The sequence below is a fragment of the Hemicordylus capensis genome, chromosome 2 (assembly GCF_027244095.1).
Source record: "Hemicordylus capensis ecotype Gifberg chromosome 2, rHemCap1.1.pri, whole genome shotgun sequence".
NCBI lineage: Eukaryota > Metazoa > Chordata > Lepidosauria > Squamata > Cordylidae > Hemicordylus > Hemicordylus capensis.
Window position 1 is genome coordinate 3,061,648 of NC_069658.1, and position 26,909 is coordinate 3,088,556.

At 56.5% G+C, this 26,909-nt stretch overlaps 1 protein-coding gene across 1 annotated transcript in view; it reads right to left on the minus strand.

The window, feature by feature from the left end:
- Window positions 1-545: 545 nt before the first annotated feature.
- Window positions 546-26,909, minus strand: part of ARID3C (AT-rich interaction domain 3C) — a 104,279-nt gene continuing 77,915 nt past the window's right edge. Inside the window, exons 3-8 of the mRNA XM_053303471.1 lie at window positions 24,583-24,655; window positions 8,253-8,436; window positions 6,780-7,024; window positions 5,004-5,273; window positions 3,780-3,869; window positions 546-806 (exon numbers count right to left, since the gene is read on the minus strand). Of these exons, the coding sequence (XP_053159446.1) occupies window positions 670-806; window positions 3,780-3,869; window positions 5,004-5,273; window positions 6,780-7,024; window positions 8,253-8,436; window positions 24,583-24,655 (999 nt within the window). The 3' untranslated portion in view covers window positions 546-669. The remainder of the gene's footprint in view (window positions 807-3,779; window positions 3,870-5,003; window positions 5,274-6,779; window positions 7,025-8,252; window positions 8,437-24,582; window positions 24,656-26,909) is intronic.

Here is a 26,909-nt window from a genome sequence, read left to right on the forward strand (position 1 = left end):
TTCCGAGCACCTGCCTTCTCCCTCCTGCATTCTGCCCCCAGCCCCATCCATCCCAGCCACAGGCTGCCCTCAGCAATGTCCAGGCGAGCTGGGACTGCCCTTCCCTGGTCCTTGAAGAGCCCGTGTTGCCCACTGGCGTTGGGGAGCGGCGGCTAATCCCGAGAAATGCGAGGCTGGGCCTGGAACCCTCCCAGCGAGTGGGTGTGCAGCAGAAAGGAGCGTGCAGGTCCTGGCATCCGTGTGGGTGACGAGCCCGTGCAGAGCCTGGGGCGTTGTCTCGAGGGGCAAGGAGAGGATGCAGGAGGGTGCCCCCCTCTCTTCTCAGGAGCCAAAGAGGAGTCCAGCCTCCAGCCTCAACAAGGGGCGCTGGAAGGGGGTCACAGACCCCGCAAGGGCTGTCCTGCCTCCTCCCTACGCCCCCCGCTCTCGGCTCCGGCCACCCCTCCAGAGGCTCTCTCCATCCGCCCCCCCCCCCACTGCGCCACCCCCCTCCCCAGAAATCCTCCTCCCCGGCACCCTGTCGCGTGACAGGCACGGATGGGGCTGCAGCTGCTGGCCACGCCGAGCTCGTCAGACCCCCGGGAGCTCGTAGCACAGCCCGGCTGTTCAAGGGTTCTGGCACCAGGACGGAGCAGGGGCCCGAGAGGGGGGCTCCTGGGACATCTCCCCTCACGGCGAGGCGCTGGCCGGAGCGTGGCCCCGCGGCGTGGCGGGCAGCAGCTGGCTCTGCGATGTCACTGGCCCCACGTGGCTGTGGGCGCCCGCAGCACTGCCGGGGATGCTGGACCTCCGGGCAAAGAGCACGCCTGCCGGGCAGGAGGAGAGAAGCCCCGGTCAGAGCGGGCTCATCCGGCCGCCCAGCCCCAGGCCAGCCCATCCCTGGGAAGCCCTTTGCTCAGCGACGGTGCCCCCCCCCACAAGAGGGCCTGGGTTAGGGTGTAAACGTGGCTGTGGGACAAGAACTGGGAGGAAACGGGTCCAAATCCTCAGCTCCCCGGGTTATTTGGGGCATCCGTTCCCTTTCCGCCTGACCTCCCACACAAGGTGGTTGTGAGGACAGAGTGGGAGGGGGGAAGGACCGTCCTTGCCCTCTGAGCTCCTTGGGGAAAGCGTGGAAGGGAAATGGGAGGAATAAATGCTTTTTCTGCAGGTTCAGGATGAATTCCCCCCCCCACACACACACACACACTTGGTGTGTGCCGTTCTGTGCTTTATGCATCCCCCGGGAAACGGAGGGGGTCTTTCTGCTTCCAGCCCACCTTCTGAAGGCGCCTGGGGCATTTTTAACCATTTGCCCTGTTGGGGGAAACGCATCCACAGGAGAGGTGGGAGACCGGATCTGGGAGGGTTTTCTACCAGCTAGCTGGGACTCCCTTGCAAAGTGGTGGAGAGCCAGACTCCCAAAGGAGGCGCTGCAAGTGCTGGGGAGCAGCAGAATTTGGGGTTCAAGACAGAAGGGGGGACTAACGCAGGCCCGGAACTAAAGCCTTGGTCTTAATATTCACTGGGACCGAACCGTCTGGGCTGCACCTGTTCTGGTCTCCAGGACACTTTCTAGACCAGACCCTTCAACGGGGTCAGGACATATCTCTGAAGTGGGCTTCCACACTTCCTGTGTTGTGACACGGCAGTCTCTACGCAGACAGCAGGGTGCCGTTCACATTTCCAATGCCTTGCTTCGAATTTAATCACTGCGATATAGGAACATAGGAAGCTGCCATATACTGAGTCAGACCATTGGTCTATCTAGCTCAGTATTGTCTACACAGACTGGCAGCGGCTTCTACAAGGTTGCAGGCAGGAGTCTCTCTCAGCCCTATCTTGGAGCTGCTGCCAGGGAGGGAACTTGCAACCTTCTGCCCTTCCCAGAGCTGTGCCCCATCCCCTAAGAGGGGGAAGATCTTGCAGTGCTCACACTTCTAGTCTCCCATTCATGTGCAACCAGAGCAGACCTTGCTTAGCTAAGGGGATATCTGGCTAGGGATGAGCCCAGACCGGTCCGGAGGCCATTTTGAAGGCCTCCGAACCAGTCCGGACATGAGGGCAGTCCGGCACTGGTGTGTGGGGCTCTTTAAGAGTGGGGGAGGGTGTACTCCCCCCCCCGTTGCGTTTCCCCCGCCGGCACATTTGTTTTGTAAAGCTTTTGGGGCAGCAGGATACCTCCCTGCCACCCCTTCCCCCAGTCGTCGGCAAAAGGCTTCAAAAAGCCTTTTGCGCGTGTGCACATCGCACATGCACGCCACGTCTCCGCGACACATGCATGCGCGCACTGCAGAGACGTGACGTGCATGCGCGGTGTGCGCACACGCAAAAGGCTTTTTGAAGCCTTTTGCCGACGACTGGGGGAAGGGGCAGCAGGGGGGTAAAGCCCCAAAAGCTTTACAAAATGAACGTGCTGGTGGGGAAAACGTGGCGGGGGGGGGAAGTACACCCTCCCCCGCCCTTAAAGAGCCCCCCACACCAGTGCCGGACCGCAGCTCCGCGGTTCCGTGCACATCCCTATATCTGGCATAAGAAAGCTGCTGTTTTTTCAGGTTGTCAGTTTCCGCAAGACTGCTCCCCCTGCTGTTTATGTTTCAAATGTGACTTGCCTGAACGGAGGCATTTTGCTGCTGTTGAGCAGCTAGGCTAGAAAGCACCCAAGTCGTCTCAAAGAGATCACATTACTCCTGTATTAAAAGATCTACACTGACTGCTGATACGTTTCTGGGCAAAATACAAGGTGCTGGTTATGACCTATAAAGCCCTACACAGCTTGGGCCCTGCTAGGTATTTAAGAGAACGTCTTCTTCATTATGAACCCCACCACCCATTGAGAGCATCAGGAGAGGTCCGTCTGCAGTTGCCACCAACTCATCTGGTGGCTACTCAGGGATGGGCCTTCTCTGCTGCTGCCCCAGAGCTCTGGAATGCGCTCCCTGCTGAAATAAGAGCCTCCCCATCACTGACAGCTTTTTAAAAGGCAAGACACGTGTGTTCACCCAGGCTTTTAATTAGACTCATGGATTTTAACATATTTTTTTAAAAAAATGGTTTTAATGTGTTAATTTTGTTTTAATTTGTGCTGTGTAAACCACCCAGAGGGGTGAGTTTGGGGCAGTATAGAAATATGTTAAATAAAGAAATAAAACAAGTAGAATGGCACAGGCGCAGCTCTCCTTCCGCTGGACCAATCCCAACAAACAATTTGCCTGTTGCTAAACAGAAGTGGCATCTGCCAAGACGGGGGGGGGGGGCGTTCAATGGGTCTGGGGCTCTCTGAAAACACAGTGGGCCAAACGGGCACCCATGGGAGCTTCTCTCCCCAGTCAAATCGCATCTGCAGGGGAGGATCCAGACTGAGAGGACCCTGGTGGGGCCAAGCACCCCCTCCCTGCAGCCTTTGTTGCAGTCCAGACCTGGAATGATTCTCCCCCGGCCACCGGCCTGGCTAAAGAAACAAGCGCCTGCGCCCACGTCTCGGGTGGACCTTTCTGACAGAGGCACCACGCAGCATGCATGCATGCATGGGGGAAACATGGATGTGCCTAGTGCATGGGGCCTGGTCTTCTGCCAGGGCCTCAGAGGCGAGGACAGGGACCAGCTTCCCACCCCCACCCCCGACTCCCCGCTCCCGGGCAAGGGTGGTGCCTCCGGCCCGACGGGACCCCCTACTTCATTATGATGGATTTTATAGTCAAGACATCAAACTGGAGGGAAGGATCGGCAGCCGGGCTGCAGCTATAACTTATTGGATTTCCTGCCTGCAATTACATGGGGCCAGCAGCCTTTCTATTTACCTGTGTAGACAACTCCATTTATTTCTATTGACATGTTGATGCTGCTAATGCCGTTGGTGGACAGGTTCAATGCAGCCTCCTGTCTGTCATCTGGAAGGGGAGAAGAAATGCCGATAAGGGGCGTTAGGAAGACAGCTGAGAGACCACGCAAGGCACCCAGCCATGCAACCCAGATGCCCGCAGCAGACTGCTTTCCTAAAAAACGCAGAGGGGTGTAGCAAACGGGGGGTCTGAATTGTTCGTCATAAGTACTGTTCATCGTATGGTGCTGCTCGCCCAAGCCAGGAAGAGGTCAAAGCACTGCGCCGAATTGCATTGCAAGCTAGCGTGGCCTAGTGGCTCTGAGGCTGTGCTGGAAACCAGGAAGCCACAGGTTCCCATCCGGCCTCTGCCACAAACTCATTGGGTGGACTTGGGCAAGCTGGCAACTCAAATGCTCGGAATATTTTGGGAAGTGCAATGCAAAAGCTATGTGTTCTTAGCCTCCCAACAGAGTGTATCCTTCAGGAACAGAGGATGCTGCCATATACTGAGTCAGACCCTTGGTCTATCTAGCTCAGTATTAATGTCTCCACAGACTGGCAGCAGCTTCTCCAAGGTTGCAGGCAGGAGTCTCTCTCAGCCCTATCTTGGAGATGCTGCCAGGAAGGGGACTGGGAACCTTCTGCTCTTCCCAGAGTGGCTCCATCCCCTGATGGGGGGAATCTCTTCCAGTGCTGCTCACACTTCTAATCTCCCTTTATGCAACCAGGGCAGACCCTGCTTAGCTAAGGGGACAAGTCATGCTTGCTACCACCAGACCAGCTCTCCTCTCTCAGTGATAAGTGCTTTACGAATTATTGTTTTATTCTGCAAGTATTCCTGCAGAGGAAAAGCAGTAGGGGGAAAGGATCGCCCAAACCAGCCTCTTTGTACATGGTAAGTTAATTACTAGTCACATCCCTCTCCTACCCTGACTTCTCCGAGTTCAAGGTGGTTGGTTATGGGGATTTCTTTCTTTTCTTCTTTTTTTTTGGGGGGGGGGTTGTGCTCTGAGGGCTTTACAAGTAGACAACGGAGGAGTCTTTATCAAGGCCCATCAGCCGTGCTGGCCAAATGCCCCCCCCCCCCGCCAATGTGGCATGATCTGCTTAAAGAGGCATCCGGCGGGCCACGGCGAGACGCAGGATGCTGGACTCAGTGGCCCAGCAGCCGGCTGGACCCTTGTGCGGAGGATGCACTTGCCTCCGCGGTTGTTGATCTTGATGTTGACTGGGAACTGGGAGGCCATGGCCAGGAGGTTCTGCTGGAGGGCGTGCTGGACCAGGCGCTGCTGCTCCTCGGCGACCAGGGCCATCTTCTTCTCGGGCGGCTCCCCAGTCTCCAGCTTCTCCCGCAGCTGCTCCAGGGCCGCCGCCTGAGACGCGGTCGCTTGTGCCGCCACCAGGGGATGCCCGGTGAGGCTGACGGGGATGGCGATGCGGCTGGGGACGGCTGAGGACAGGATGCTCTCCTCTGCAACAAGGAGATGTGGAGGAGGTGATGCTTGAGTAGTGGGGGGGGGCATGGTGAGGAGCCCGCAGGGACGGCCTGTATAGCTCAAGCCCCTCCTTTGACACCCACAGTTATGCCTTGCTTGACGTTCTGCTTTCTGCCTTGTGCTTTCCCTCTCATTGGCCCTTAACTTACAGAGCTACGTAGGAACATAGGAAGCTGCCATATACTGAGTCAGACCATCGGTCCATCTAGCTCAGTATTGTCTTCACAGGCTGGCAGCAGCTTCTCCAAGGTTGCAGGCGGGAATCTCTCTCAGCTCTATCTTGGAGATGCTGCTAGGGAGGGAACTTGGAACCGAGATGCTTTTCCCAGAGCAGCTCCATCCCCTGAGGGGAATATCTTACAGTGCTCACACATCAAGTCTCCCATTCATATGCAACCAGGGCAGACCCTGCTTAGCAAAGGGGACACTCATGCTTGCTACCACAAGACCGGCTCACCTCTGGTAGCAATAGTTCATTGCTATGTTCATAACTTGGTTAAGTGATCCTCTTCCCTTTCCCCCACTAGTTATTTATACTCCTCTAAAAGTAAGAGGCCAAGGGTGTACTCTTTTCTTTTTCAGCCTGTAGTGTTTAATTATTTTGTTTGTGTTGCCTACATTAGATCATCAGCCTGCCTGGGAAGGGCCTGTTTTCCTACCTGAGCACCCAGTTTTTCAGGCACTCTGCCAAGTATGGAAATATTACTAGTTGACATCCTGACTAACGGAGCGCCCACGCGTCAGGAGATGCACCACAGTTGCCGTAACGGACCGCTGGTGCTCTGGGAGGCAGCCGAATTCCGGCGACCTCCCCTCCCCCCAGAAATGCTTGGTGTCACCCTGCGCAGCCCACAGGGACATATTTTCAAGTGGCATAGAACACTTCTGGGGGAAGGGGAGGTCGCTGGAATAAACTGCCCCCCCCCACAAGTGCCAATACTGAGTGAGTCGATTGCATCTGCAGCACTGACCAATTTCAGGACGCACCAGCACTCGTTCTGTCCGGATGTCAGCCCCTATTCCTGTCTTGTTCCTGTATGCCAGGACAGCTCATGTAAAAGCAGAAGTCGCTCTGCTGGCCCATTCTCACGGAAACCGCACCTCCTTGTCACGCCAGTGAACAGAATTCATCCCATGGGGTCCCTGAAGCTCTTTCGCCATTCTGGATATCTGGCCACCCCCCACCCTTCAACTTTCTCTCCCTAGAACCAGCTTTTCATTCCCCTTACGACTGTCATTATTTCTACGGCATCAGCGATGGACATCAGTGGTGCTTTACAGCCAAATAAAGCAACTCTGCCCTGAGGAGCTTACAATCCGGAATCCAGTGAGGGGAGGAAGGAAGAGGGTGGGGGAGCAGGCTAAGGTGTGGGGTCCCTGCTGCGGGGACCCAGAAGGCGGCCCAGCCCCTCCCGGGTTCACCCAGCCGGCTTCCACCAGCCCAGCTGCTCCCCTGCCTCACGCTGGGCCGGGCTCCTCACCTTTCTTGATGGCGTGCATCTGGCTGATCTGGCTGCAGCTGTGCGTGGAGATGGTGAGGGCGGGCAGGGGGATCTTCGAGGAGGACAAGACGGCCGGAGTCCCCACGGGGGAGTAGTTGAACAGCGTCGTCCCAAAGGTCTGCCGCCGCCCCTCCCGCCGGTTGCTGTCAATGGCGGCTTGCAACTCACCCGGGGAGCTCAGCCCGCGTTTCTCACACTCGTAGGGGTAGAGGTATTTCATGTATCTGCAAGGCAGGGGGGGGGACACAGCCGAAGCCGGGGGAGCCGGTCACCTCCAGGCGCTCACAGACCCCTTCAGCAAGCACAGGGTTTCCCCTCTCATCCCCGGAGGGCTTCTCTGTAGCCGCCACACAGCAGCCAGAAATCTAACAGATGCAGCTTCCCCATCACATCTCGGTAGACCAGTCTCCCTCTTAGCAGAACCACCCCAGACGCTGACCCCAAATGACTGCCAAACGGAGGGGCAGCCTTTCCCTGCTTCAACCTTCCCATGCTCTGGGGTGGCGACTGGAGCACACAGCCTGGGGTGCAGGGGAGCCCTAGGGGAGAGCAGGCGTGTGGGTTTCCCACAATGCTCCCTGTCAGTAGGGATGCCAGCCAGCCTGCCCTTTGCAGTAAAAGTGTATTCTGTCCGGTGGCCAGGAACATAGGAAGCTGCCATATACTGAGTCAGACTATTGGTCCATCTTGCTCAGTATTGTCTTCACAGACTGGCAGCAGCTTCTCCAAGGTTGCAGGCAGGAATCTCTCTCAGCCCTATCTGGAGATGCTGTCAGGGAGGGGACTGGGAACCTAGATGTTCTCCCCAGAGCGGCTCCATCCCCTGAGGGGAATATCTGGCAGTGCTCACACATCAAGTCTCCCATTCATATGCCACCAGGGCAGACCCTGCTTAGCTAAGGGGAGAGGTCATGCTTGCTCCCACCAGACCAGCTCTCCTCTCCAACTAGGACTGGGGGGTCTGACAATCCCATCCAGCCTAGATTCCTTTTAGAAGGCCTCTTCCCGAAACAGGGACAGTGGCTGCCACCTGGTCCAGCATGCCATCTCCACCATGCTGCCCTGCGGGCTTGCTGCCCCCTCCAACGGAGTGCTTGCACCAGCAGCCCTTTCCCAGAGGGCCCCCTCCCCGCCGCCCCGGGAGGGCTGCCCTGTTTGCCCAGACTTGACAGCAGCATCTTGGAAGGGTGCCACAGCCCCACAGTGTGGCGCTGCAGAGACGCAACACGGCACATCGTCTTGCCAGGCACAAGAAGACGGGCTCAGTCGCTGGGCAGCCGGAATCTGCATCGGGTCCTCCACGTCCTGCCGCAACTGGCAATGCTACCCGTCAGCTGCACCAGCTGGAGGGATGGGGGGGTGTCCCGGAGAGTGCTCCAGCAGTGCCCTGCCTGCGAAAGGGGCCCGTTGGGGGCGTGCCCGTCTCCTCGCCCGGCGGCCTCAGGCACTCACTGCGTGCGGAGGGTGAAGGCGGCGCTGGTGATGGAGGTGGGCAGATTCAGGCCTTTGGTGATCTCCCGCCAGATCTTCTTGTTGATGACCTCCACCAGGCCCCCTTTCTCGGTCACCAGCCGGTACAGAGTGTAGAGGTCCAGCACCTGCTTGGCCATGATGGGGATCCGGTTCACGGGGGTTCCTGGGGAGAGGGGGGAGGAAAGAGGGAAGGAAGCTGGAGAGCCGGAGGCTTCAGGCTGGGAGCTCCGGGCAGCAGGCGGGTCGCCCTTCCCCGAAGAAGCCTCGGACCTCCAGCGGCTGGATGGCCAACTGCCAGTCAACGGCCACCAGCCAGACGGCGGGGCCCCTCCGGACGGAGGATGAGGGCCTGGGAGAGGCGCATTCAGAAATCCATTGGGTGACCCGGGGGTGAGTCACGGTCTCCCAGCCTGAAATGGGGACATCCAGGACCTCCCTTGCAGAATGGCTCTTGTGTGGCTTAAGGAAGTGGTGCCCAGAGCCACAGTTGCCTCAGAGGCAGGCAGGCCGGGGCGTGTTCCAGTTCTGCACATGTGCGAAATCTGAGGATGGCACAGAATACAGCCAATTCTGTATGGATGTGTGCAGTGCTCTCTCTACCTTTTTGCATCTGTGTGCGGAATGAGTTTTGGTCTGGGCGGCAGGATCAAGGCAGTGTGTGTGCACCTGCATTCAGAATGGGGCCTTCCTGATTCAACCTGAGCAGGATCTAAAATGAACTGAGGGGACATCCAAAAACATGTGAGCGCGCACACATGCGCACGCCTTAGAGGGAACACTGCATGTGTGTGTGTATGACAAGTTTCTAGCCCTTGAAAGTGCCTGCTGAACTCCCAGAAGCCAGGCGAGTGGCTGAATCACATTTCCCGTAGTTGGGAATGGCTCCACAGTAACTCACCCATATCTAGGAATAGCAAAACCAGAATAAATTGTGCCAAACAGTTTTGCAGATAAAATTCTGCAACATTTTTTTTAAAGAAACCATTCTAAGTCTGCAGGATTTGTACGGAAAGACCTTAACTTTTCTTGTCACGTGATTTAGAGCATCTTGGTGTGGAATCTAGCTGCATTTTCATACGTGCACACAAAGCCACAGGAACACACTGCCTTATACTGAGTCACACAATCTGGTCCATCTTGCTCAGTATTGTCTACACTGACTGGCAGCAGCTCAACCGGGTTGCAGGTGGGAGTGTATCCCTCCCAGCCCTACCTGGAGATGCTGCCAGGGATTGAACCTGGGACCTTCTGCACGCCAATCAGAAGCTCGACCACCGAGGTTCAGCCCCATCCCCAAAGGGGACCATCCTACAGTGCTCACAAGTAGTGACCCATCCAAATGCAAACCAAGGCAAAGCCTGCTCAGCAGAGGGGGCAATTCATGCCTGCTACTGTAAGACTGGCTTAATCCCCCCAAAAAACCTAAAGGTCACTGCAGAAATTAAAATTTAGAACCAGCCAGCCTATTTTGCACTATTTGTATTAAAATATTCATAACCTGCCATTCTGGGATGCTCAAAGCATACCATCATCGCCAGCTCTGATATCCATTCATCCTTGTGTTCCTATGAGCAACCTCCTCTTTCCTCACCCTATAAAGAGTGTGCAAGAAAGACCCCTGCCCTCATGCACGCGCCGTTCCTCTCTTCTGAAGACCCCTATGCTTGGAGTCAAACCCAATGCCCCATCCAAGACCGTCCCGGGAAGCGGAGCTGACCTGTGGATAGCCCTGGCTCATGCCCCCGCCCCCCCCATCCATCAGCCCCTATCCCAGAAGCCAGGCGCCACAGTTGTCAGTGCTGCAAGTCTCCGTGGCTGCATTTAGGCTTCTTCACTGCAGTGCAGCTTCGGGGATGCAGATCCAACCCAATTCATGTCCTGCAGCTCAGATGATGCAACTGATTTGGGTGGCCGGAGCTGGGAACCGTTGAGTCCGCCCTCCCCATTTTCCAAGAGGAGCTGACCACATGGAAGGCAATGCCATGAAGGGGGTGGGGCGGGGAAGCAACTGAGGGTTACGAGAGCAAAGATGCCGAATTAAAAAAAAACTTAATGAGATCCACCAGCTTGGTTTCTCAAAATGACATTTAATGGACCCTTGATCACAATTTGGAATTTGTTTCCTCCTGTAGAGGGAGACAAACCCAGAGACAATGGCTATCCAAACGACAAGCAGGACAGAAGCAATTAGAAATATGGCTTGAAGGGGGGGGGGGGAGAAGATTAACCTGAAGGACAAGAGGTTCCCCAGATGTTGGACTGAAATTCCCATAATCCCTTTAGCCACTGTGGCTGAGGATGATGGGAGCTGTAGTCCACCAATATCTGGACATCCAAGTTTGAGAGCCCCTTGCCTCAAGACAGCCTGCCCACCAAAGGAAAGAGTCCCTCAGGGAGGGACAGGGCCCTTGAAAATGAAAGCATAATTTGCCGCTGTGGATGATGGGAGTTGTAGTCCAGCAACTGCTGCAGAGCCTGAGGCTGATCCGCCTTTATTTAAACTAGACAGAAATCAGAGAGCTTGGAACAGCCGATGCTGGGATGGAATCCATTCACACGTCTGAGCACCCACCACCTGACGGCTCAACTCTTGGGCCGGTTCCAAACCAAGGGGTGGCCCCCTCTCAGCACCTCCTCAAAAGCCATCAGCACGGCTTTCCGGGACCTGCCAGCCCCAACGCTCCAGCTGGGCTTCCTGCTCCCAAGGACTCCCTCCCCCATGCTCCTCGGCCATCCAGCCCGTCTCCGCCTCCACCCACGGCTCGCCTGCCACGCAGCCGCCACGTGGCTTCCACGTTCTGTCCAGCACCTCAGGTGTATGTTTGCGGAGCACGACATGGTGGCTTTCTAGCCACAGCGGAGGGCAGCCCTTGTGTCTGCTTAATTCACCCGCTGCTGCTGCTGCCGCTGAAATGACCCCGACGGAGGTGTCAACCCAGGCGCCACCTGCATTCCGCCACCGGGGATGCCACGTCTCCGATCCGGCTCGGACAAGAGTGTCCACATGCCAAGGAGGGGGCCAGACTGCACCACACTCTGTGCTGGCACGGCGACGTTTCATTCTAGGATTTGAACCCAGAGCTTCCCAGGGCCAAGGTCGGCAGCCGGAGCCCTGCGTGGGCCCTTCGGGAGCTGGCCAGGCCCGCGAAGGGCATCCCTCTGGGCTCCATCCTGCCCGGCCCGCCGCTCCCCTCTTCCTCCGGGGCGACTGAGTTAATTACTCCCCTGCGCGGCTTCTTCAGCTACGAGGTGCATTATCAGCTTATAAAATTGTCGGCTTGTCAGAAAGCTTGTTAATCGCGTTCAGGCTCCCTCTGGAAATGTTTACAATAATCATTTCCGTTCCTGACAGAGGGATTTCTATGGAGGGGAAGAGGCCGCCAGCACAGCCGGCCTCTTGCAGCAGGGCGAGGGCTGAGAGAGACACCTGCCTGCAACCACGGAGAAGCCGCTGCCAGGCTGTGAAGACAACACTGAGCTAGATGGACCAAGGGCCTGGCTCAGGATCTGGCAGCTCCCTATGATTTCCAGGGGCCTGCCAGGTGGCAGTTTTCACTGTGGCCAAGGACGGGCCACAGAAAGCGGCTCACTTGGGGATGGACCTCAGCCCTCCTCAAAACCAGGGCAGATTCCAGCCTGCCTTGACTGTGGGATCACCAGCTGCTGCTGCTGCTGCTGCTGCTAACACCCCCCTCCTCCCCTTCCCCCCTCCAGAAGTAATTAATTTACCAGCAAAACATCCGAGGCTTGAGGGAGGGGTGGGGTTGGGGATGCTGCCAAACTGGGATGCCGCCCTGGGGACTCCGGCCACACTGCACAGCAATGGCTTGCCCTGTCCAGAGAGGGCGGGGCCTCTGCCTTCCCCCAGGGGACCCCCCCCTCCAGAAAACCAGCCACTGCTGGCAGCAGCAAGTCTCCAACCAGAGACTCTTCCTGGAGCCAGGCCATGCAGCCACCTGCCCTCTGCTCTGACTGGCAGCAGCTCTTCAGGTCTCAGGTGGGAAAGGGGGGGGGGCTTTCCCAGCCCTGCTGCCGCCGCCGCCGGAAAATGCAGCCGGCTCCCGCGTGCTTCTGGGTGCAGCAGGGGCTCCTACGGATGTTGGAGACGGAGCTTACAGAAGTGGGCTTGTTTGTTCTGCTGAATGAAGTGACTTGGCATAAGGACGTCGGATGCGCAGCAGAAGCTGCAAGCCCAGAGTCCGCTCCGAGGGCCAAGAACGGCACCCCGGGCCCCTCCAGCCTCACGTCCCTGACAGCAGACTCTGGGCTGTCCCCGACTGGTGAGTCCGGTGTGCCTTTCCCAGCATGCTCTCTGCCCGCAAGCCTGGCTCAGCGCTTAAACTGAAATCAATGCCAATAACCCTGCAGCATCGACAGCCCCTTCACAACCCATCCCGGGCGAATTAACTGCCTCTCGGGTCGCCGTGACAAGAGCGCTCCGTGCCGCGGTGGGGCCCGCTCCAGCACCTGCTGTCAGCACGATGGGGAGGGTGGTTTTCCGCGGGGCCCTGCAGGGAGGTCGAGCCCACCTAGCCTTCTTCCCACTACCTCAAGGAGCAGGTGAGTGGCCAACCTCGCAGGCAGGTTGTAGCGGACTCTCCGGTGTCATCTAGTGCAAAGCATGCCTTCGTGGCATGACCTCCCTCCTTGAAGCTCTGCTTTGCCTGAGCATCTGCTGGAATTTGCAGAGGGAACACGGAGATTAAATGAGAGCAGCAAAGCCCCCTGGACCAGCGTTCCCGCTAACAGGGATTCCTAGATGTGGTTGGCTACAACTCCCAGAATCCCCAGCTGCAATGGCTTTTGCTTGGGGATTGTGGGAGTTGTAGTCAACCACATCTGGGAATCCCTGTTAGAGGGAACACCGCCCTGGACTCCAGAATCTAAGTTGGTGGGAAGCTGGGAAGACTGAGTGCTGTTCAGGACTACTTCTGTTATTCAATATGGACACACAGGACTGTGTGCAGTGTCATTTTGCATTAAAAGAGAAATCAGAATTCCACACCCGTGCTGAATTCTGTGGCCTCTGTGGATTATCTTCTCTGCCAGGTCACAGGAAGAGAGGCTTGAACAGGCAACACAATGGGAGGTGGGTTAAAGTACTTGTTCAGATAGGGCATGATGGAACTCACTGCCACAGGATAAGAACATCAGAACAGCCCTGCTGGGTCAGGCCCAAGGAGGCCCATCTAGTCCAGCATCCTGTTCCACACAGTAGCCCACACCAGATGCCTCTGGAAGCCACAGGCAGGAGTTGAGGGCATGCCCTCTCATCTCCTGCTGTTACTCCCCTGCAACTGGCACTCAGAGGCATCTTGCCTTTGAGGCTAGAGGTGGCCTGTAGCCCTCCAACTAGTAGCTATGGATAGACCTCTCCTCCATGAAATTTTCCAAACCCTTCTTAAAGCCATCCTGGTTTTTGGTTGTCACCACATCTTGTGGCAGAGAATTCCACAAGTGGATTATGCGTTGTGTGAAAAAGTACCTCTGTTTGCTGGTCCTAAATTTCCTGGCAATCAATTTCATGGGATGACCCCTGGTTCTAGTGTTATGGGAGAGGGAGAAGAATTTCTCTCTCTCCACTTTCTCCACACCATGCATGATTTTATGGACCTCTATCATGTGTCCCTGCAGTCATCTTTGTCCTAAACTAAAAAGCCCCAGGTGTTGTAGGATGTTGCAAGATGTTCTATAACCAGAAGCAAAAATGGCTTTAGAGAAAGAGGAGAGATATATAGACATCATTTCTCTTATTTTCAGTTTTTCATTTGATCCCACAAAATGGCACACATCAAAAATAAGCATACAACAAAAACAACGGAATCGAATGACAATGAGCAATTAAAATGCAATTATACAGCAGCGGGGAAGTGACTTGCCTAGCGAGCAAGAGGTTGCCGGTTCGAATCCCCGCTGGTATGTTTCCCAGACTATGGGAAACACCTCTATCGGGCAGCAGCGATATAGGAAGATGCCGAAAGGCATCATCATCTCATACTGCGTGGGAGGAGGCAATGGTCAGCCCCTCCTGTATTCTACCAAAGACAACCACAGGGCTCTGTGGGTGCCAGGAGTCGACTCTGACTCGACGGCACAACTTTGCCTTACTTTCACGTCATAACCTCTAGGGACAGGAGCTAACTAAGTCAAGGCCTGTCAAGAGAAAAGGGTTTTCCAGACGGTTCCTGGTGCAGAGGGTCCCCAAGGCTGCCTGCTGTCCCGTTTATCCACCCACGGCCCCGTCACTGGCAGCGAGGCACAGAGCAGAGCCCCATTCAAAGAGGGCTAGCAGTGGAATGATCCCTGAATCCCCCTTCCTAGGCTCTCCTGACGTCACCCCACATCCCCACCAGCCCCACATTGGCCTGGCATTTGCTGTGCAAGTGGTGGGGCGTGTGGGACGGGCCAGAGAGGGAGCTGCCACCCCTGACACCGAGAGACAAGCTCTTTATTATTTATGCCCTTCCTTTCTCCTGGGTGGCCGTGAATGGGAGCGGGGCGGGAGCCAGGCAGCAATCGAAAAGCCATCCATTTGCAGGGAGGAGGCCGTCAGGACCCCGCTTCTCGGCTCAAATGCAGCCGTCACTCAGCGCCGCTTTCTCACACCTCTAATTTATGGCCCTGATATTGGCTCGGCTGCTCCTCAGAAGCCTGAAAAATGGCCCTCTTGATTCTTCCTGCCCAGCTCATTTCACATGTTTTGTTCCTGTTTGGGAAAGGGGAGGTGGGCGGGGGGTGGTGTTCGCTTCTCCTCCGCCGCCTCCCACCCTCCACACAGCCAGCGTCTCCAGAACATTCTGCCTTCGTTCCAGAACCGGGCCGAAGCATTTGAGAGAGGAGCCAGCCAGGACCCCAACGTGCACACCGCACCATACAGCCCCCTTCCCGTGGGGGGGCTGCCATGCGCACACCAGCCCTTCCTCTGGCCCTTGCCGTGATATCAGGCAGGGACAATTGGGGTCCCCATGAGGAGGCGAGGGTGGAGGCCACAGTCTGGCCGGAGAGCTCACAGGAGGTCTTGATCCAGAAGCACTAACCTGGTGTGGCAGCCGGTGGCACAAATGGGAGCTGACTATTCTCAAGCCAACCCTTCGTCTCGGCCCTCACGGCAGGGGAGCTCCCCAACTCAGGAGGAAAATGTGCAGAAGCAGATTTGCATTTGTGCATACGGATGTTTCATCCTTTCCCTTGCAGATATTTTTTTCTAACCTATTCTAGGTATGGAGACGTGTGTTGCTGATGTTACAGGTAACTGCCAAGAGGTGCCCCTGACAGCCAAACCAAACAACACTGGAGGAGGAGTTGGCTTTTCCAACCTGACACAAGTTCCACTCTTGTGCATTTAGGCAAAGCACAGAGCAGGGAGCAGAAGCGGGCCCGGGGACTTCAGCCCGACACCCACACAGATGTCCGAGCGGATGGCAGAATGTCTGTAGGTACTTCCAGGGGAGCCCTCGCCTCCATGCCAAACCCCTGCATTAGTGGCCCAGGACATTCCTGGCACTGCAGAGGATGCCGGGATATATTCTAGGTTGCATCGAAATTGTGCCCCCAAGTTTCCCCTCTCCAGCTAGCAGCACAGAGACACACAAGCATGCCAAGAGAAGAAAAGCCCTGCTGGGCCAGGCCCAAGGAGGCCTCTCTAGACCAGCCTCCTGTCTCCCACAGGGGCCCACCAGCTGTCTCTGGGGAGCCCGCAGGCCAGAGGGGAGGGCAGGCCCCCTCTCCTGCCTTTGCGCCCTGCAGAGAGGCCTCCTGCTTCTGAGTCCGGAGTCACCAAGGCTACGGAGACGGCTCCATCTCGCTCAGCAGGGTCGACACTGACTGGCAGCAGCTCTCCAAGGCTGCAGGCAGCAGCCTTGCCTAGCCTTCCTGGAGATGCTGCCAGAGCCCGAACCCAGGACCTCCTGCATGCCAAGCAGATGCTCCACCAGTGAGCGGTGGCTTTGGTGCGGCTGGGGGGAGTGGGGGTGACACCTGTCCACAGACTAGCACAGGGGTGGAGTGAACCCTCAGCTAGCTGAGCCAGGAGCACCTTTGAAAATGGCGATTCTCTTCTCTTGAGCGGGGGAGAGCAACTGGCCCGATCCAACCCCAGCACAGCATCCCTCCGGTGGCTGTGGCTGGTCTCTACCTTGCGCTGTAGTGGTGGTAAAACCCTCCCCTGCCCCCTTACCAGCTGCCATGGCCCCGATCCAAATCCTCCCCTGGATGCTTTTTGAAAAAGAGGAAGGTTTGGGGAACGACCTCTCCGGTCACATCTAGACTGGCCCGAAGAAGAGACTCCAGAAGAGACCGGTCTTTTCCTTGCCTGCAGACGGAATCTGGTAGCAGGCAGCTTGTCTTGGGGGGAAACTGCTTTGCCAATTCCTGGAGAAGCTCTCGGATTTGTGGGGAGACGGCCTGGAAACCACTGGGGGGGACAACAGGTGGCCCCGAAGGCTGTTTCCAGGCTGCTGCCGAGGCACTGAGAGTCAGTGGGCAGCAGGGGCGGGTGTGAGCCCTTGGGAGGGCCCCCATCCATCTGGCAGTGGGAGCCTGGAGGAGCCCCTTGGCTGGGGCGGCCCACCCCAGGGTCAGAAAGGGGCAGGGATGGAGGCAGCAGGAGAGGAGAGGAACGCGACTCCGAGGGAACCGGGCCCACCCAGCTGCCTCTGGCTCACCTGCCCTCAGGGCCGGTGCCAGACTCTTTTGCACCCCAGGCAAGGCTCAGGACTTGCAACCCCACCCCACCCCCACACCCTGCGCCCCTCTGAGGTCTGGACCCGAGGCGGCTGCCTAGTTGGCCAAATGGTAGCACCGGCCCTTCCCTTCATCAGCTCACACGCCCCAGGCAGCAAAGATCCCGTGGGCTGGAAGGAAACGGAGCCCATTCTATGAGGGCAGAGAGTCCGGCCTTGCGCGGTGGATCACCTGCTCCGCATGCAGGAGCTCCCAGATTCACTCCCCGGCAGCATCTCCGGGTAGGGCTGGGACTTTGGAGAGACGCTGCCAGTCAGTGGAGACAACACGGAACTAGGGGGACCAAGGGTCTGGCTCAGTCGATGGCAGGCAGCGGGACAGGCCGGCCAGCCCCCACCAAGGGCCAGCCAGTTCGAGTCCACTAGGCTAACACCCTGGCTGCATCTGGTCACGCATCTGACCCTAGGGAACGCCCTCAGTGAATGACAGGGGAGGCCCACTGAAACGCACGGGTTCCTTCCAAAGAGCCACATGGGAGTTGCCAATGCAATCCCAAAGGAGCCAGAGCATTTCCTTGGGCCTCCCCTGCCATTCCTGCTGGGATGCCCACTGACCAGGGTCACTCTCCGGCAGCCTCATCTGCAAGTCCGGCAGGGAACGATTCCTGCCCGGAGCCCTGGAGAAGCCGCTGCCAGTCACGGTAGACGACACTGAGCGGGACTGACCAATGCGCTGACTCAGTATACGGCAGCTCCCTGCGACGTTCCTCAGCGACATCTCTTCCACCACTGCCTCCTCCCGGGTGGCCTCCCCGAGCTCTTCTGCCCTCCCAGCCAGGGGGAGGCAGGAGAGGGAATGCAGGCTCCCAGGAAAGGCTCGCCCACTCTGCCCCAACCTGGGTGCCTCTGCAGCAAACGCCCTGGCCTGCTCCACATGCTCCTCGCCCAGAGGACGTGCCCGTCCCTCTGCAGGGAGGGGGAGCTGGAAGAACCCGTTTCACTGGAAAGACTCCGCTTGGGCAAATAACGTAACAGGCAGCAGGAGGGAAACACCAAGGCCTGGGCGAAGTGTCCTGCCGTTCTCAGTCATTCACAAGGAGAATGAGGGCGGGTCACCCCCACGCAACATGGGGGGGCCATACAGGTGGGGCTGCCAAGGCCCTGTGTGCAATTATCTCCTTGGACAGGTGCCGGAAGTGGCATCCCGTACAGATGCCAACATCTCTATATCTATTCCATGCCAGAACAGAAAAAGCAAATTCCACAGAGAAAACACCTGCCTCTTATGAACTGCAAGCGATGGCATCTCAGAATCCAGAGCGGGAGCCCAGCCAGCCTGCCCTAACACAACCCCCAGTTTGGCCCTCAGCCCCTCCTCCCCCAATATGGGGATGACAGTGCCAGCCTGCCCTACACGGTGGTTGTAAGCATGAGGGAGAGAAGAGGTCTGACATGTTTTAAAGTCTAATTTTTTAAAAAAATAAAAACCCTAGGTGTTCCTTCTAGTATGGCTTACTTTTTAAAAAACCCTGTCATCTGCAAATGTCATAGCACACGGTTCTCAAAAGTGGGTCCCCAGTGGTCGTTGGACTACAACTCCCATCATCCCTAATTTGGCCAGTGTGGTAGGGAAGAAGGGTGGGAGCTGCAGTGCAGCAACATCTGGGGACCCCTCTTTGAGAACCCCTGTCCTAGAATCTTTCTTTGCTTTTCCTGCGGCATAAACGTCATTCCCTTCATGCAGCCGGAGAATCCTGAGAGTGTGAGTTACCACGGGCTCCACACAGCCGGTCCATGGCAGAGGTGGGATTCGCACCCAGGTCCAGAGCTGTCGCCCCCAAGACAGTCAAGCTAAGCACCAACCTCCTCCTAGGAATTGTCCAGCGGGGAGCCCTTCCTGGTGGATTGGGCCCCACTCATCTGCTCTGCCTCCCATCCCACTCTGCCGCCTTGGCAGCCCGGGGTGGCGACCCTGCTCGCCTCCTGGCGGGGGCCTCTTCCTCTGCCCTCCAGGCCACCTCCCCGTTCCCCGGCCAGCTGCCTCCTCTGTGGGCGAAAGGGGGGCCCCATTATTCCTGCCCCTGTCCCCTTGCGAGGGAGGCCCTAATGGAGACGCAGATTGCTTGGGGAGATGAGGCCTTGTCCGGGGAACCAGCCGGCAGATGAATGCCAAGGAGGAAGCTGCCAGCCCGCGGGGTTATTTATCCCCTCCCCGGAATCAATGCTCTGGGCAGGGGCGGGGGGGCGGGGGAGAGCATCCCGGCCCTTATCTCCGCGCGGCTGCTGTGGATTTATGGGCATCGATCAGGCCCCTCCCCGGGGAAGCAGCCCCCCATGGGGTTCGATCCCTCAGCCCCGATGGCAGGAGCCTCACAAAGACCCCTCCGATACAGATGTACAGCCAGGGAGAAGGGCTGTTAATTAGCACCCTTATCTCAGCCAGGAGAGAGCCAGTTAATTAGCTCGGCGAAAATAATGAGGCCCGTGTGCAGCGGAGGCTCCATGAATCTTGTCGCCGGTGGAGAAGAGGGTCAGCCAAGTGGCTCCGCTCCGGCCTCCTCCGTCGCCTGCTGGTGGGAGCCGAGCATCCCCGGCTTGGGACGATTCCGGGCAGGGCTGCATCTCATCCCATCTGGGGGGCCCTGGGACGGCCCCTTGGCTGCCTGCCTGCCTGCCTTGCTCCCCCGTAGCTTGGCTCACTGGCGCAAATCCTCGGGAGCTCTTCTTCAGGGAATTGTGCCCCTGGGCCCTCCTGCCCTCCTGTGGAGGGCACAGCTTCGGGGAGGAGCCTGGGGAGGGTGCCTTGCCTTGGAGCAGGGGCCGCTCAGTGGGACGAGGGACGCTGACAGCGGAATAGGGGTGCTACAGAAAGAGAGGAGGCTCTAGGCAGGGCTGTGCAGAGGAGGGGGGACTACTCATTGACTACCAAACATGAAGGTTTTCTGGAAATTTTTCACATGCAAATCTCCCCCTCATTTGCACAGAATTTGCATAAACTTTTATTATTATTTTTAAAAAACTGCCAATTTTCCAGATGCCCGAAAGAGATTGTGATCTGATTCTGCATGTTATTTGCTCTATTTATACAGTTGCAGGGGGATGCCGACACCCCCACAGTATTAATTTATCTTCACTGTATTTCCAAAGTTTTTCAAATAGCCTAGCAAAAATGATAGCAATTGAAAAATCCCCAGCCCCCATCTCGGTGGAGTCCTATGAGCCACATCAGTCTCAGACAAGGGGAGGCAAAATGACCCTGGGCATGGGGGTGACCAGAGGCCCGTTTCGCTTCCCTCTAGGGGTATCTGTTGGCCAAGTGGCCACGGACTCCTAAGGGGGAAAGGTCAGAAGAGGCTGATCACCACTCCTGGTGGAGACAGAATGTCTCCCTCTCTCCTCCCTTCGGCTTTGGGCGATATGAAAGGTGCCAGAACGGGAGACTGGTGCGTCTGAGCCACAGGGCAGGATCCAGTGAGAAGACCTGCAGGGCAAGCGCTATGGGTCTGAATGGGAGCCTGCGGAAGCGCCCGGCCTGGCCTAGGGGCAGTTCGAGCACGATGCTTTTGCATGGCTCCTCTTCAGCCCAGGAGAACCTCTGGCTGGACAATGCCCCACCTTCACCAAACCTTGCAACTTTTTGCCTCTGCCTGGCCCCACCTGCCCTCACCGACACAGAGCGGTGGGGCCACAAGAACATCTGTGACAGGTCCAGGGCTCTGACTTCACAGATGCCTCTGGGAAGCTCACAAGCAGGGCATGGAGGTGGCAGCCATCCCCTGTTGTTTCCCCTTGGGGTTACACTGCCCCTGGACATGGAGGTTCTACACTCTACAGGATGGGGCCATAGTTCAGTGTGGTAGAGCCCCTGCATTGCTGCAGAAGCCCCCAGGTTTGGTCTCTAGCGGCATCTCCAGGTCGGGCCCAGGGTAGACCTGTCTGAAATCCTGAAGAGCTGTTGGGAGTCAGAATTGGCAGGCGTACGCTACATGGACAAGGGAGGCCACGGTATAAGGCAGATATTTAGGGCTGTCACAGCGAGTAGCCACTATTAGCTCTATTTGCCTCTTAAGGCTGGCAGTGGGGGCAGCAGGGGGGGCAAAAATAGTGGGTATCACAGCTGAACATCCATCAGCCCGGTCCGGAGAGGCCACCCCACCCCACACACACCTTGGCAAACCTTCTCCCCCTGCCCACACACACACCAGTAGCATTCTGTTGGGACATCCCGTTTGCTGTTTGGTGGGCAATCTAAAGGTTTCTGGGCCAAAGACAAAGTGCTAGTTACAACTTATAAAGCCCTAAACGGCTCAGGCCCTGGGGATTTGAGAGAGCGTCTTCTTCATTATGAGCCCCACTATCCATTGCGGTCGTCCATGGAGGTCCGTCTCCAGTTGCCACCAGTTCTCGGTTGCTGCCCCAGGACTATGGAATGTGCTCCCTATTGAGATATGATCCTCCCCATCTTTTTACTCAGGCTTTTTCAGCTTCTTGATCATGTATAGGTTTTTCATTCTGTGGTTGATTTTTAAATTGTTAGTTTTTAATGGTTTGTTTTTTAATGTGTTTTTAACTGTTTTATCATCGTGAACTGCCCAGAGACACGAGTTTGGGGTGGTATAAAGTGTAATAAATAATAAATAACAACAGTAATCATCTCTAGCCCCCTCCATGAAGCAACAATCCAGCCCCCAAACTCAGGGGCTTGCTGTCGGAGGGTGTGTAGGTTGCACCTGCTCAGTCACCTGCTGGCGGCTTCCTCCGGTCTTTCTGAAGGGAGCTCTGGCATCGACGCAGGGAGGGAGCTCCTGTGCTGCCCGTCTTGGGACCCCCAGTGGGTTCCGGCAGCCCTCGAGGAACAGCAGCCAGCCCCCTCCCACCCACCCCCAATCGGAAATCGGTGCTGGGTTTTGTTATCAGGGCCAGGCGGGATAAATAGGATGCTCCAGCAATTGAGGCGATTCGATAAATGCTTTGACCTTTGCCCTCTCCTCCCAATTCCCCATCGAGCCGCGGAACCATTTTCAAAAGGCTCCCAAACTGCGGCCGAAGCCGTCGAGAGGATGCCATCAATTAGAGGCCTTTGCCAGCAGCTGGATTAATGAACATGCCGCTCGATAGGAAATAAAACTCCAGGCAGAGGTTAATGTTGCACTAATTAACTGGGAGGGGGGAGACCCAAAGCGGAGCTGGGGGGGTGCGGGGGAGGCTAGGCAGGAGCTGTTTAAAGAAACCAGCTCTGGGAAGAAGATGCTGACCCTGGAGGGGGAGGCAGGTGAAAGGAGGGGGGAACCTGGCATCCCAGAATAAGTCAAGTGACTCCTCAGAGCTTCTTATTCGCCTTCCCTTTCTCAGCAGTGTGTTCCATTCGCCTTTGGAGGAACCGGACTGCAAAGTTCCGGCAGAATTTCACACTGGGGGCTGTCGCTAACATCATCTCTGGGGAGCCAAGAATGGGAAACCGTCTGCTCTAGGGAGACCTCCACGGCATCCTTTTTAACTCGCATCCCCTAGAATTGAACCGGGGACCTTCGGCATGAAAATCCCGTGCTTGGCCACTGAGCTATGGCCCCTTCCCCAAACCACCAGCAAACCATCTTCTTTCCCCTGAGGTGCTTTTGGGTTTTCTATAAGTTTGGCGCTGGCTTAACAGCTGTTTGCATGGACTGACTCCGAGTCCAGCCTTGCCTCCTGTGAGATGAGGAAGTCTTTCCTGATCCTCAGCAGCCAGCGTGGCGTAGTGGTGAGAGTGCTGGAGCAGGACCGGGGAGACCCGAGTTCAAATCCCCCTCCAGCCATGAGACTAGCTGGGTGACTCTGGGCCAGTCACTTCACTCTCTCAGCCTAACCGACTTCACAGGGTGGTTGTGAAAGAGAAACTCAAGTATGTAGTACCCCGCTCTGGGCTCCCTGGAGGAAGAGCGGGATCTAAATGCAAAAATAATAATAACGTTGCCAAGAAGCCAGGACAGGCTCTCCCCTCCCAGGCCAAGTGAGGCGTGGCCGGCTTCCTGTACTGCCCTTAGCCAGCAGCTTCTGCTTCCTACAGCCTGCCCTCCTTGGAGCCCACCCCCAACTCTGGAGCTGGGTATGGAGAGAAAAGGAAGAGGCCAGCTTTCTTCTCCCCTTTCCCATCTCCAAACCCACAGGGGCAGAAGAGGCCCTCAGTTCCTGGCTTCAGGACTGGGCCAAGTTCCCCTTTCTCCGCCTTTCTCTGATGACTTAGAAAAGCTGGTCTCTGGCGCCCTTCAGCCCAGATGAGAGTGGCCAAGAGTTGTAAGAGTAAACATGAAAACGTCGCCAAACTGCGACGGAGAGGCCGGCAGCCATGAAGTCTTGGCAGCAGACTCCAGACCAGCCCTCCGAATCACGCTCCCTCAGAGGCAGCGCCCTCTTTGCAGGGCTGGGCTTGGGGGCTACTCAGCGGATCAGGAGGCAAAAGGGAGTCTGAAGGATCAAACGCAGGATCCTTTAGATTCTAGGAGTGGCTCAAGGGATTGTGGCCCCTCAGGAAGGCACAAAATGCTGCCTGGCCCCACAACCAGTGGGGCCCCTTGCAACTGAGGATGATGGGAGTTGTAGTCAACAACATCTGGGAATCCCTGGTGGGGGCCAGCCCCTTTTCAAACCTGGCCCCTGCAAGCCTGGGAGGCGGTGCATGGCTGGGCAAGAGAGCGAGTGGCCAGCCGCCTCCTCTCCTCTCCTCTCCTCGTGCTTCTTGCAGGCTTTGCAAGGTGTGTGAGGAGAGGCAAAGCTCCGTGCAGAACTTGAAGTGCTCCTTCAACGGCACAGGAATCTCGGCTCCCTGCTGCCGTCCCAATAATCCTCCCCCTGAGGCAACACCTCGCCTCGCCTCACGGAAGGACCGCCCCAGTTGGATCTGGCCACAAGGCCATCTCTGTCGAGCGCCCTGCTTCTCAGAGTGCTTCAGGTGGCCAAGAGGGGAATGCCCCTCTCCTCCGGCGGCTCTTCCGCACTTGACGGAGGTGCTGCATAGCCACCATCACTAATAGCCCCGGATAGGTCAGTTCCTCCATGCATCTGTTCCACCCGCCACTTAAAACCATCTAACCTAAGCTAGTGGCGTCATCCAGTGGTTGCAAACCTCATACATCCCCTTCCACAGGCAGGGTGAGACCCTCCGGAATTCACGCCCAAACCTGAATTCTGCAGCATGGCACCCTTGAGATCTCACCCCTTCACTGCATCCCTGGAACCAAAGCAGCACCCAAGCAGCCCTCCTTGGAAGCCTGGGCTACAGATCTGTTCCTTGGCTCAGGGGGAAGGCGATGGCAGAATCCACGGCCACTTGGCTAGGGTAGGGGCCCCCAACCTTGAGTTCCCAGATGTGCTAGGACTACAAATCCCATCATTCCCAGACACAACGAGCCCCTGGACTAGGGCAAGGCTGGCTGCTTTTCACACACCATATAGGTGTACAACTTGCCTGGGGTGGAGCCTCGAAGTCTCACGCACACCTTCCCAAGACTCCTGCGGGAAGAGGTCAGTCTGGAACCACGAGGAGGAAGAGCTCACCAGCAGGACGGGGAGTTCCTCCATCCTCCAGCTCACGGCCTCTTTATCCCTGTCTGGCTGGGCTTCAGCAGAGCCTTGGAACTCATCAGACTCACCTCTCTTCTGCATGAAGCCAAACAGGTCATCCAGGAACTCCTTGCGTTTGGGGTCCGTGTCCAGTTCATAGAGCTGCAGGTGGGAAGGGACAGAGGGAGACGTTAGTGGAGAGGGGGGCGCTCGAGGAATCCCTCCTAGAGGCCAGTGCCAAGGCTCATCAACATCCCAGAAGGCAAGCATTGGTGGGGAAGCAGAAGATACCACCTTGTCTCCTTGGGCACCCCCCCCACCCTGGACCCCTTGAAGCCTCCCCCCAAAGATCATTTAGACTCAAAGACTCTATGTAGACTGTAATAGCCCAGCTACATCCATGTACGTGGAAATCTCTTGAAAGCATAGGCACAGCACAGGATGCAGGGGTGCAGAATCCAGCCCACTTCATCGTTTCAAAATCCATCAGCATCCCACTGGCACTCCGATCACAAGAAGAATCTGTCCACAAAAACAGCGCTGGTTTCTGCCGCTGCGGACCGCAGGGGCGGAGCTTCTGAGCATCCCAGCGCAGGTGTGAGGCTTCAGAACACATTCTCAGGGACACTGTGCATGAGCAGAGCATCCCCACGTTTTAATAGCGCCTGAAGAAGGCTGATGAAAACAGAGATGTTCCATGCAGTCACTATCACTAGAGCTCTCCCCCCGCCCGCCCCAACAAATTGGTCTAACGCTTCACTAAATTATCACCCGTCACCACATCGAGGCTAATTACACATCAAGGTTTTGAACTGTAGGTTTTTCGGAACCTCATCTGTCTTTCCAAAAGGCCTGGGAGGGCTCATTTGTTGAAAGTTCAGGAGCCTCCAGTGAGAGTGATGAGAGCAGATTTAAGCCCAGAGAAGATGTCCTTCTTCTCACACCAAGCAGCAGGTCTTTTGCAGGCTCTCCCTCCTAGAAGGGTGTGGGGTGGGGAGGGGGGTGTCTGTATCCCAAACCAGCAACCCCACCGCCCACTTGCCCCTCCCTTTCCTCATCCCAGTTGGGCCTGAACGAGAAAGCTTCTCCTTCCCCCCCCCCACCGAGGCCGGCTTTGCAAGAGCCAAGGAGCTGGCCCGGCTTCCAATGGGCTCCTCCTCCCAGCCCGGATGGAGGACAGCAGCTCCCTCCCTGCACCCCAAGGGAGCCGTAGCTGTCCCGTCATGCTGCCCTCCACCCCAGTAACCTTTCACCTTTGCGCGGGTGGAAGAGATAAATATTTGATGGCACTTGGGTGATCTCTGTTGAGCTTTCGCTGACACCTGTAGGGACTCCATCCATCTCCCTTCCTCCTCCGCCCCTTCATCAGGGCAATTAGCAAGATGGGGGCAGCCCCCTACTGACCTCCGACCTCTATTATCCAGGCTCCTGCAGAGCAAAATTGATGGGGAAAGGCAAGGCTTGGGCAGCCCTCTGCGCTTTTGGCAGGGCTTCCGGCTTCCCACCCCGTGGCATGAAGCCCGGGGGGGGGCGGGGGGGTGGGATGGCTTCTGGCCTAAAACCTGAAGCTCCGGAGCAAAAACCTTTCACAGAGTAGCGATGCTCTGGGTCAGTCACCCTGCTTGGAAACATTTCAGTGGCAAAAATCAAAGAGCGGGGGGAGAAGATTCGATTTCAACACTGCTAGGACAATCTGTGGAGGTCTGGTTTGGAGAAGCATTACTTCCAGTGTGAGATCTCAGCTTTGGGACTCAAGCAAAGTGTCCACTGTGGGGTTGGGCTCTGAGCCACAAGATCCACAACTGCAACGCAGCTGGCTTTGGATGCAGAATTCAACATCCTGAGAATCCCAGCTTTCCTTTCTAGCCCTTACGGCTGCATAGAAAAGCCTGGAGAATGAGCAGACCATGCCGGAGGAATCTCAAGTGGGAGCTGGTCAGGATTTCTGGCTGTCAGGGCTTCAGTGCCCCTCTCTCAAGGCTGGCAGCAAGAGAAATACACGATTCAAGATAAAGAAATGCACACCTTTTTCCCTTTAAAAATATATATATTAAAACATTGGGGCCTTTTTTAGAATCGCCCCGGGATTCTGGAACATGTTTCAGAACATAATTAGAGTTTCCCCTTCTCTGAATGTTTTTAAGGAGGACCTAAAGGCTTTCAAAACTTCGGTTTTAGTGTTTTTATTGTATTTTAAATTGTTTTAATTATGTTAATGTTTTAATTGGTTTTATATTGTGAGCCACCCTGTGACTTTTTTTGTATGGGGCGGTATATAAATGTACTAAAATAAAAAAATTAAAAATAAATTTGCACAATGTGGACTTCTCAGTGAGTAACACAGGAAACACCTTCTGCTTTCTCCAGGAGAGCTATTTGCATTTCTGGCTGCACAAGCTGCAAAAGCACAAGCTTG